The 12,273-nt window shown below is 33.9% G+C and overlaps 2 protein-coding genes across 3 annotated transcripts in view; one reads left to right on the top strand and one right to left on the bottom strand.

Moving 5' to 3' along the window:
• Positions 1-3,890: 3,890 nt before the first annotated feature.
• Positions 3,891-12,273, bottom strand: part of LOC148621261 (heme-binding protein 2-like) — a 9,967-nt gene continuing 1,584 nt past the window's right edge. Inside the window, exons 2-5 of the mRNA XM_088575418.1 lie at positions 11,660-11,785; positions 9,285-9,420; positions 8,702-8,876; positions 3,891-4,146 (exon numbers count right to left, since the gene is read on the bottom strand). Of these exons, the coding sequence (XP_088431544.1) occupies positions 3,957-4,146; positions 8,702-8,876; positions 9,285-9,420; positions 11,660-11,785 (627 nt within the window). The 3' untranslated portion in view covers positions 3,891-3,956. The remainder of the gene's footprint in view (positions 4,147-8,701; positions 8,877-9,284; positions 9,421-11,659; positions 11,786-12,273) is intronic.
• Positions 10,447-12,273, top strand: part of LOC148621260 (uncharacterized) — a 25,632-nt gene continuing 23,805 nt past the window's right edge. The window contains exons 1-2 of one of the 2 annotated variants that reach the window (XM_088575416.1): positions 10,515-10,545; positions 11,977-12,093. In XM_088575416.1, the coding sequence (XP_088431542.1) occupies positions 12,088-12,093 (6 nt within the window). In that variant the 5' untranslated portion in view covers positions 10,515-10,545; positions 11,977-12,087. Of the gene's footprint in view, positions 10,546-11,976; positions 12,094-12,273 lie in introns of both variants that reach the window. The other variant, XM_088575415.1, reaches the window with a different exon arrangement.

Genomic DNA, 12,273 nt, shown 5'->3' with positions numbered 1-12,273 from the left:
TGTTTCGATTCTATTTTATTCTGATGATAATCTTGAATTTAAGGTTTCCAAAAGATCTTTCGAATTTTTCAAGATCCAAATTGAATTAAAACCACTACAGTAGTAACAAGTGTCGTGGTAGGACTTTGACAGCGGTGAATACTTAAGTTAATTGATTTGAAAGAGTTTTGGTGGTACACTTTGCAGATCCAGCCATGTAGCATTGTTTGTATGGATTCTTGTGGGGGTTTAACAGTTAATAGGTCTTCTCACTGCGATTGTTTCTATGTTCTTCTCTGGTTATAACCATTGGATGTAAAACGTTTTGCAGACAAAACAATGTTGTTTTTGGCTTAGTCTGCTGGTACAACATATTTTACATTGGGGTCTATGAATAATGATGTAGCGTTGATACACATTTACCTAGTTAAAACTTTCATTCGTTTCAAAATTAAAGACCTCGCGATCTTTTCCCACTCTAATAGAGAATTAATGTTTTCTTGTTCTGATTTTATCCCTTTTCTTGCGTAGTCCTCCACGGCATCCCCAAGAACTTAAAAGTTGTAATTCCTATTTACGGAGCGTAGTTCACGGTACTTGGGACCATAATTGTAAAATTGGAGGATGTAAAAATCGTCCGCTACGAGCAAGCATTTCATTTATAGATTTGTGATATTAGAATACATACCAGAAGACAATAATTTTAGTTTTGATTTGATTTGATTTTATTTCTTAATTTCATTTTGGGGCAGACTTTTTGGTGAATGAGTCTTTTCGATCAAGCGCATAAATATTGTTTCAGTAGAAGCTTAAGTTAAATTGATTATAGTAATGGGGAAATATTGGATAATTTTTTTCTGTCCACTGCCTATTATTTTTGGGGGTTATTTTTCAGAAGGCCGCCTCCAAAATGCAAATGGTTGATCCACAGTGGCTTGCTCCCACTATCAAATACGCTACCAGATTACACTACATGTATATAAATAGTCGGGTACTCTAGCAGTGCTAGAGGTTGTCTAGCAAGCTATTTTCTGAATTATAGTCCGAATTTCCTCTGACCCTGCAACCCTCCTCTTTTTTATTTGGATATTGACATGTCGGGTTATCAATATCCAAATAAAAAAGAGGAGGGTTGCAGGGCCAGAGGAAATTCGGAGTATCTGACTTGGTGCCATCCCATGGCGTATGGAGGTACGGAATTCCAACCTCTTATGTTGTTGGAGTAATAGTCGAGATGCACAAACACCGAAAAATCACTAAAAAAAACTCAGGCCGGTCGGTACTTCCTTTTAAAAGTCTGGATCTGCCACTGTATAACCAATTGTAGAAAACAATCACTTTTATAAACCAACTCCATCACAAACACGCTGACCTAAGCTCACCGAAGAAAAAGAATAATCATTTCTGCAGTCGACGATTGTTCAATTTAATAGTCTTAATCTTAAACCGTGTAGTTGATACAAACATACACTTTTGGAAATAAAGCATTTTTACACACCTATCGCGCATAAATACAAATTATGGTGCCGTCATGTATCCAATCGCTATAAATAGAATAAGTTATCGGTAAAGGTATTCACTTTGTCTGCGAAAAGAATTTAAGTGTTTTGCACTAACTATACAAACGAAAGACTTTAAAAATCGGCTACTCTTTTCGTCAATCAAGTTTCCTTAGAGAAAAGTTTTAAAACAATAACTTATATACATTCTTAAATTTGAATATTCCTGGATATCCGCCCATGAGTTTCAATTTATGAATAGAATATTGGTTTAGATATATATATATACGGATTACGCTTAGAATTTCGATTAGGAGGTACATTATCGAGATTTATCGATCTAACGTATCGTTTGATAGATGTTTCAACATATTTTTTTATTCATAATTTTTGATAACAATTAAAGGAGGTAGGCCTAGGGTAAGGGACATAACTCTTGAAATCAGCGATACGTTTGTATCATAAAAAAATTCACCAAAGCCTATCCAATTTTCGTTTGAAACAGAATAAAATAAGTCCAAGCTACTTTAATATTTACATGAGAATGAGATTGGGGTAAAATGATGAATACAAACATTCCAATGATTTGTAAGACTTGTGTCCCTTATCACAGGTTTGCCTCTACTTGTACAACAACAAGTACATGTGTTTTTTTTTGTTTTGTTTTTGTTTTGTTTTTGTTTTGTTTTGTTTTTGGGGGGGATGGGTAAAGCTGTTTCAGATCCATGTAACAGAAAATTTTCTAACTAGATAACAACGAGAAAGCGGATGTTACACCGTGACCATGGTGTCCATCCGCCCATTCGTTCGTTTGTTCGTCCGTTACAGTTTTCTCTACTTATCACAACCACGTGTTATTTTGCATAAGCTTTATACAGATATGACATATCGTGGGATATCAGTTCATATTTGAGCGATACCAACTACACGTTTGACAACCTTGTATGAAATCTTTAAATTCTTTTTGCTTAATTTGTAAATAGTGTCATCCGTCGATTGCTAAAACATAATATAGATCTTTACCCAATCTAACCTTTTTTATCCAGTATTTTTATTTGTGTATATGCGGTTGATCTGGTTTTTTATTTCTTGATTCTAATTGTATACCTGTACCATTGTGTAAAAGTTTATAATTAAACAGTATAGTTTTTTTTCCCGTTTTGTTCACTTCGAAATTGATAATTAGAATATCATCACAATGCATCCGTAGACACCCCTGTCAATCGTAAAATATTTATCTCCAAACAAGGCATTATTTCAACTATTGAAACAGGTCGTTCATTTCCTTTGCCACAGTAGGCGTAGGCTTCTTTATACATTAACGTGACAATATTGGAAAACAATAAATCTATTTGCAGCAGAAATTCCAAGTTCAATGTTAAATGTTTCTCAATTTATTGGACTAGCCTCCCCCACTTTGAAGCAGCTAATCCCAGTATTGTGTTGTAAATAATCACGTTCGTGCCGAGGCAATAGATCTGGTCTTCCACATTGAGATAATTGAGTAGGCCACTTGATATGTTGAACTTTACATTTATGATTGTTATTACAATTTTATTGCGTACATTAGAAAATGTAGGAATATAGTAAAATGTGAAGTATTTTAAAAAATTTTGTACATCAGGGAAATATATCGTTTTTTTTTTTAAGTTTAGCTGAATTGTATATTCAGGCTACAATTAATTACCTTTTTACTCGCAAATTCATGAATCTTTGTGGGTTTTGAAAAGTGTACGGATAGCTTCTTAGATTTGAGTTTAAGACGGAGACGGGGATGTACATGTATGTCAGTGAAGTCATCTCAATCACTCGAGGAATTGAATCCGTGAGATTTTATTTAAGTAGCAGTCTTTGTAAGAATCGTGCAATATCTGAAAAATGTGATACACCCCAAAAAGAACACATATTTTTATTTTTGTAAAAAAAAAAAAAGTTGTTTTATGGGTCTATATTATGAAATGTGTAATTATTCATTCCAATCTGTCTGCTCTTAGAAGATAATCGACACTGAAATTCCCATATGGATTCTATTGTATTTTAGTGTCATTTACAGAGTTATCTCCCTTGATTTTGAAATCTACAGTGTATTCTATATATTTTTTCATCTCCTAAGAACGCGGGTTATTTGAAAAACTGAATGTTCATTTCTGTTTACTAAGGCAATTCAAAATAAATATCACAATTAAAAATATGTAGGCTTTTCACCCATGAATCACATTTTGCATTGTTCTTAGTGGAGTGCTCCATAATTAACTGATGAACAGGCAGGACAGACGTAGGGCTATGGTTAGAACAAAACTTTTTCCTCACGGAAGTGTATTTTGGATATGCACAAAGAAGACAAAATGGTCTATCATTTTTGACATACTTAGCGAATACGTGTAATCCATAGGCAAATTTAACACTAATACAGATGGTCATAAAAAGTTTATTTACATTTAGTCAAACTGTACATATTTACAAATTTAAAATCCAAACCTATGATGAGGGCATTGCCTCGACCCAAACTTCATTGTGCCTATTTACAAAGGCAAAAGGGCTGTCATATCCTGTAGTATAAAAATGTGAAGAGTCATATAGTGGCGAGTTAGCACGACTGTCCAAAGTTGCTTCCAGCTGCTTTAAATTAGATAAATATGTACTTTCACCAGCGAATCCACCAAAAGACCTGGAAAAAAATAAAGTAATTTCAAAGAAAGAGCAAAATTATGATCACATAAGAAAGGCGGTCTTTAAATTATACAATATAAAAATAGATGTAACGAGTTAACTTTACACAAGGCATTATATATATAATAGTTTTTTTTTTAATATTTATTGCCGAATGGAGCCAGGTGGTCGTTAAGGCCAAAATTACAATAATTAATTAAGTTTATTTACCCTGAACCTATACCAACCCCTTAAATTGGCTCTACTCAAAAAGTTTTATTGCCATTCTCTGACAATTTTTTTTTAATTTTCAAAACAACATATTTCTCTTCTTTGATCATGTTTTTACACAATCATATGAACTTTGGGTGAAAACATATTTTCTCTACCTTCCTACCCAAAACCAGGAGCTAGGGTCGGGCAGAGGGGAGACTAAGAGTTTTGGAAGTGTGGTATAAGCCACTCATGATTGACTGAAGTTCAATAGCAATGATTGGAAATATAAAATTGATATTATTAAATATTATGTATGACTTTCCTCCGCCGAAACACCCATCTGACAATGCTTATGTCCGGCATTTGAATAAGAATCAAAGCAATCATCGATTCGCACCATGAAGATGGTGCACATATTTTACTACTATTTAATTATAACCACAGTAATATAAGATAATCTTTATATATATACATAGTATACAGTTATGTAAACTGTTTTGTTCGTGTTTTGTATGTAGGCGACTTTATTCTTTCGCGAAGGCGGTTTCCATGTTACTGTGTTATTGGTGGCGTGAAATGGAATCGCTGATCACTCTGTCAAAGCCATAACATTGAACTTGAAAACACTCGTCAATGAGTCACATACACAAGATGACGGACGACATTTTGAAGTCGAGGAACGAACACCTACATTTTCATTTTAAATTGTTTTTATTTTTTTTCAAGCTTACATAAGACGGACAAATTCAATTATAGGTTAATTAAGTTCAGTCAGGGGAAGAATATTCGTTATTAGGATGGATGCGATTCTTTCATCCTTAATTAACAGTTGTGCTATTTAGTATGACTAAACTGAAGATTTCTTGAATGGCTAATACTTATTTCATCAGCGTTAAATTCAATCTGTTCTATTAAGGCAAAAATAAAAAAAAAAAACATTTTCACCCCATCCGACCTGATTTTTTACACCCTTCCCAAAATTGTTTTACCCATTTAAGGTCAAATTCTTTCCAAATCACAGCATTTTTCACTAAATTTAATAAAAAATATTTAACAAAAATAAAATTCGCCAGTCCACCTCAAATTTGAATAAAACTGGGCGTCTGAATGATTTTTTTTTATTATGGCCTGAAAGCATATATTCGGACATGTTTTTTTTCTGTATTTTTTTTTCGGGGGGGGGGATCAATTGTAAAAAATGACATTCAGTCATTTTTCTGCATCATTTTCTTGTTATATTCGTCTACTAGTATTTGACTCTATTTGTGTCAAGAATTCAGTTATGAAAAAAATGAAGTTCTATTATGAATTTAACAGAATTGTGGATATCTTTCATTTAAACATTCTTCTATAAAATATATAAAACTGTGTTATAAAAGATATAAAACTATAATCTTTCATTTAAACACTCTTCTATAAAAGATATAAAATTGTGTTATAATATAGAAAACAAAACACGACCTAACAAGCATAAAAAATAAATTTCTCTTTACATATAAATTTCATTCCGCTTCTGCAATTAGGAAGAGCAATGTGCAAAAATACAAAGCAAAGCAAATTAAATTAAAAATGCTTAATGCAATTCAAGAAAATTTTGAAATGCCTAAATGGGGAGGGGGAGTAATAATTATTTTACTCGAAAATAAACAACAGTTTTCCGACAAAATGGGTTCATCCAACCTCTCCCTCGAACTCCCTTTCCCGGATCTGCCACTTGCCACATCTGCACGTCGATCGATCAAAACAGGTTATTAGAATACATACAAGTTTGAAATAAAAAGAATGTTAACGTGTACAAGAATATGAACGCCAAAGTGTCAGATTATACAGGATTCTGGATTGTCAGGAATTCCGGATAAGAAGGGTTCCACCTTATTTAACGTACGAGTATACATCAGAAGTTATATATCAACTTGCTTAAATGTATAGACTATACGCGCCAATATTGATTACACATCATACTCAGGTTTTGTTTATTCTCTCCCACACTGCTGACAAACCCACACAAACAGACCCCCATGATAAGTTATAAAATGAAAAATCATTACATTATATATATAACTATGGTAGTATTATGAATACAGTATTGGATCTAAGCATCATGCTTGGCAAGACCAGTTTGAATGGAGCACGGCTCGAAGGTAAATGTTTAATTTATATTCACTTTCATTTTTATATTTAAAAGTTGATTTCATGAAAAATTGAATGTTTGTAAACATCTGCGTTTTGGTTTTTCTGTTCGGTCTTACATTCTCCTAAAAACATTACTTTGGCTTTTCTAAAGAGGTAGCAAAATTTGATTTTGTATTGTGGAGGGGCTACCTCTTTTTTTTTTAAATTTTGGTCCTTATTTTTTTTATTTTCTACTTTTTACTTGCAGTGTTCATTAACAGTACAAATTGTTCTTATATTTCATATAATTTGAACTTGCCTTTTCATTTCAAGTCTAATTACCCCCTCGATCCCCCACCAACCCCGAAATAAATTTGTCCTGATAATCATGAGGCAAATCATGAGGTTTGCCTCTCAATAATATGCTCTCTTAAATGTAATCTCTACTATATCGTAACAATATCTGTTTATATTGGCTAGATAACAAGCATTTGGGTTCTTTTATTTGTTTACATTCTACCCGGAACAAATCTTATTTGGATACTACTGACTAATGAAACGAAGACTGTGTGCATGCACAAGGAAGTAGTTTGAAGATATATAATGTTTTCACAATAATAAAAAATGGTAATCGCATTCACTCACTGTACGTCAACTTGGAGTGGATGGGGAGGTGGCAACCCCCTTTTTATTGGAAAATGGGTTATTTTCATGTGTAAAATTGACAAAAAAATGGCAAATAATGTCCTAGCACCCCCTTTTTATGAGGAACCTCGGCTACCAACACCTTTCAAAGTGTCTGTATCCGGCCCTGGCTTTTTTTCATGCAACTATGAGGAATCCGAACTTGCAAGGTATCATTCTGTTTAAGAATCAAGCTAAGGATATGACGCATAATTTTTCTCAATTTGGTCTTTTTGCCTCAAATATATTCAATACATCTAGGATACAACCGAAAAGCTATTGAAATTTATCCTGAACGCAGGGGCGTAGCTAGGCCTGTTTTAGTTGTACGCAAAATTACGGCGAGGGGTCTTGGGAGGGGGGGTCGCTTAAGTCCCCCAGTGAGTCCGGCAAGGCAAAGCCCTGAGGAAACTCCTGAATTTAACGATTTTGGAGCCAGTTTTTCTGAGCCTATACTACGTTCATGGTATGCATATGTGATAAATAACCTTTATTTCATCTTTAAAATGTGTCTTTTTATTTTTGTTACTTTTTCCTAAAGTACGCAACTGTGTATTTGCGTATAGGCAGCTACGCCCATGCTGAAGCAAATATGCGAGGTAGATAAGTTTTGAGTGCTTATATAGGGAAAAAGTGTGGGAAAATTCCAGCTATTTTTCCATTACGCATTCAAATCTACTTAGTTTTGCCTTTTAACGTCTTAAAAAGGCACACTTTACGAACACTTTGGTGATTACTTCAGAAAGTTATGAGGTATAAATACTTGGATAATGCAATCAAATCTGCGTTTTTTGTTTTTGATTGTTTTTTTTTCATGTGCCAAGCCTTATACACAGTTTGCCAGATTCCTAGACAGAGAAGTACTGAATACTTCAAAGTAACACAGAATAGCAAGATTCACATAGGAACAAAAACAAATGTTTTCAGCACCCTGCAGATGGAATTTTCATATCAAATCTCATGCGTTATGTCAAAGCATTCAGTAACTACGCAGACCGTTTGTACCGCGTTATACGTCTTAAATTAGGCTTTCGGAACAGGGTTATGTTGCTACAAGTTTGAAGTCATCACTACAGAAGTTTTATGGTCGTCATCATGAACTCGTGGATCGTTACGATTAGTTTAAACACATTTTATTGTTCATAAACAAGGATGGATGAGGTACAAGTTTCATAACTTAGATACACCTTCTCCATACGATCGTTACGATTTATCCATCTGCACCTTGAAAACTGATTTGTTCAACGTGTCATAATTTTCCTTTCCTCTTTCTATCGTGGACTTGACTTTTTATGAGCAACTCGGAAAAGTAGAGGACGTTTACCCTACCGGTGCACTTGGTCCATACTCCCAGTTTTTAGTGGAGTCCGAGTTATAATTTACTTTTAATACTTTGTGTGTATTATTTGGTTATTTTATGTTCTTTGTTGTGTTTGTATGTTTTCTGTGTCTTGTATTCCGCTAAAATTTTGGTTACCTTAATTTCTCTTAGATTTTACATACATTGTACGAAATTGTAACAAATAGAAGCTACATACATAAACTTCCTAAAAAAATCTTACTTCACATATACATCCATGGCTGGAAGTTCAACCAAATACACATCATCAGCAGAGGGAACGGGTGTGTTTACCATTTTGTCATGAGGAATCATAAAATGCATTATATATGTGGTATTTCCCGACGATTCTGGTATGATTGTTGTCAACACTGGAGCTGTCATTTCCACCTTCTCGCCTGCAATAATAAATACTATGATTTCATATCTATGTAAAAGAAAATTATATTCTAATGGCGGATACGGGGTGGGGGGGGGTGTCCGTGGGTTGCAAATCAACACGAAAGAAATTTATTTGAGCCCAATCCCCTTGTTTGTACTTTTTGGAAAATAAATATGTTAAACTAAAACTCGTTAAGTCACGATGCGCCAAAAGTGGCACATTTTGTTGTAGATGAACTAATATCAGAAATGAAAAGTTTTAAAATTGTATTTGAAAGGGAAATGGCACTTTACGTGGGATATTATCTTTTCAGTTTGAGATAGAGAAAATTCAAACAATAGGCCCACTAGAGTCCGCCCAAATGGGTTAAGCCCCCTTTTAACACTTTGTCATTAGAAGATTAAAGTATCGCCCTATCATTTACCTGGTATATTATTTCCTGAGATGTAACGAAAAAGTCTTTGAAACAAATCTCCGTTATTTTGTCTTCCGTATGGTGTTGTTAACGTCATATTAGTCGCCACCCATTTGGACGAGGAGTAATGTCGAAACTCAAACTCCTGCAATTTACCACGTACATGTACATGTAATACAGAGAAATCGATGCTGTTTAAGGAAGTACAGTATTTTTTCTACTTATAACTGAAATCTATTTTCCTTATTTAATAAAAATCTATAAAATAAAAATAAATAACTACAGAATAATCATTTTTTTAAAAATTGTTCACGTTTCGTAAGTAGAATAACGGCACGTGTTCTTCTATGAAACCATGCACATGCGTACAGACACTCCTTAAAATCAAAGTTTGAACCAATCGCCTAAAGGAGAAGAAGAACAATCTGTCTGTTTTCTTATATTTCAAGTGAGGCTTCAGGCTTGCAATGCCCGAGGTCCAGCTACGCAGTTATAGATAATTGATTGATTGACTTAATTTTATTAAATTGCTTTCAAGCCCTTCTATTTTCCATCGCTCTAAACCGAAAAGATTTTAAGAATTCTTTAACGTGTTCTTTTGTTCATTGAGTGTCAGTCCCTGTAAGAATCAGGCAGTCGGTGAAACATGATATGAAAAACCCATAATTTTGATAGAGTAATTTGACTATTTCCACCATTAGAATCAAGGAAAAAAGGCATTTTTTTCCACATCATGTTGGTAAATTGAATTATAATCTCATTGAACTGGACCGATAATACACATTTCAAGGGCAAATACTCTGTCAAAAACCTCATTTTTCTTATATTCTGTTGAAAAATTTCAGTGATGCAGAGATCAAATAAATGTCTTTTCAGACAGGGAAAGCATCCTCGAGTTACATTGTCAGATCGGTGGGTTTTTCACGTACATGTTTCTGATTTTCCCATTTTGCCTGATTCTTACAAACACTTAACTTAGTATACATGTATCTATATACCGCAAAGTATCTTTTTCTATAGTAATCATTTCGATTCCTCTAATTTCGCTCAAATAGGAACTGAATATATATGGGGATCTTAAAAATAATTAAATAATACTTGACGCGGAAACGAAAATGGAAGTAAATACGTCATTTTGTGGGGTTCCCCTATCTCATATTAAAAATAGCCTTCGTAAATTGGTATACTAAGAATTATACAGTCGTATTTTTAAAACTTCGATCGAAATCAAATCGACTTCCTGAATTCAACGTTGCCAGACATGGTGTTTGTAAGCTCATTTAAATTCTCTTCTTACATAATTTACATTAGTTTTAGGTCTTCACTTACAATATTATATTTATATTGTGCCTGCTTATATGTACGCAATGACCGGGAAATGAAAAGGGAACTAGTACGGTTTGAACGTTAATATCACTTTTTGAAAACTCTGGAACGAATTAGGAGATCAATAAGTTCTACGAATGTGATAATTGTGTCATCTATCAAATCTTGTGTTTGATATAATTCATAGTAAGGCTTGTAGTGTAAAATTGATTTAAAAAAATCCTTTCATACAGTCTGTATTTTTTGCCACAATTTTTAAGTTTCGGTTTACGTTGCACACTTCGATCACTCCGAACGTAAAAAACAAGCTAATAAAACAATAAAACAAAACAAAAAAAAAAAAAAGAAAAGAAAAAAAAACACACACACAGAGAAAAAAGTTTTGAAAACCTCAAAAGCTATGACTGAGCTTGTCGTAAAAGGCGACTAAATAGTGCTCAGAACTCTACCCGGGGGCTAGGGCGCTCTGCCCACAGAGCAACTGGGATGTGTGCCCCAGGTGGTGGAATGGGGTACCCCTGGCGTGTTACATGCTGGGGTTGTCAGGCTATAATACGGAAAACCTGACCGCAAACCGTAGTGGTGCACCATGTTGGGAAAGATGCCACGTTCCTTGCACATTAAAGAACCCTACTGTGGTATTCTCCCGGAGTAGGAACCATAAGGCTCCGCCACAGGAGGCTAAATTGCCGGACCCTTACCCACCTCTCCCTACTTCCAGTGGCAATTAAAATTTGTGTCCCATCCCTTTTTAGTTTCATCATCATTTCATGTTCATTTTATCATCAATTTCAAGTTCACCGTCTGAATATAGCTGAAATATTGCTACTCGGACGTTAAACCCCAACAAACAAACAAACAAACAAAATCAAAAGCTGTGAAAAGACTGGAAATTATCATGGTCAGTTTTATAATAACGTCTGTAGTCTTTACTTAGGTATGTATTCAGAACTGATAAAAACTACTACTATTCCGTGCTCAGAATATAGTTAATTCTTAAAAAAAAATTACCCCCTCAAAACCCTTTTTTCATTCTGTCGTTACTATTTTTTACTTACTGATGTATTTCGTAGAATTGTAAATTTTGGGCAATCCAAACTATGACAAAACCAAGGTTTTACGTAGTTCGTATCGGCTGTCTGGGCAATAGTTAAAGTGGCAATTGATAACAAGTATTTGAACATCTGAAAAAAAAGAAAGAAAATTTGCTTAATTACAAGAAGAAAATTCATGTGAATTCATTTGTTTGGTACAATTTAGTGACTATTTTTATTTGTTTGCGTATTAACTAGTTTTCGACCTTGAGTTCTATACTTAGTGTTTCTCAACGGTTTTTTTTTTTTTTTTTTTTTTTTTTTTTTTTTTTTTTTTTTAGCCGAAGGTCAGTCCATGACGTTTATGAAGAAAATATTGGTCATTTGACGTCACAAACAATAAACAATGATTATGGCGTACAAGTATTAAAGTACAGGTTCCCGTAAGAACCATGCAGGTGAAAAAAGTAACTTCTTTTATAACCTAATGCACTTTTCAGAAAGTTAAATTTTTGATAAACATATCGATAAGATCTACCATTTCATCTAAAGGTTTGGAAAGTAATTTTAAAGTATTTAAAACCTGTGCAGTTCCCACCATATTTTTTCACTGTATTGATCACTATGAAACCATTTAA

Source organism: Perna viridis, chromosome 3 (assembly GCF_037379345.1).
Source record: "Perna viridis isolate PV_CMFRI_1.1 ecotype Kerala chromosome 3, ASM3737934v1, whole genome shotgun sequence".
NCBI lineage: Eukaryota > Metazoa > Mollusca > Bivalvia > Mytilida > Mytilidae > Perna > Perna viridis.
Note: the sequence above shows the minus strand (reverse complement) of the source record. Positions and strands in the feature narration are given on the sequence as shown.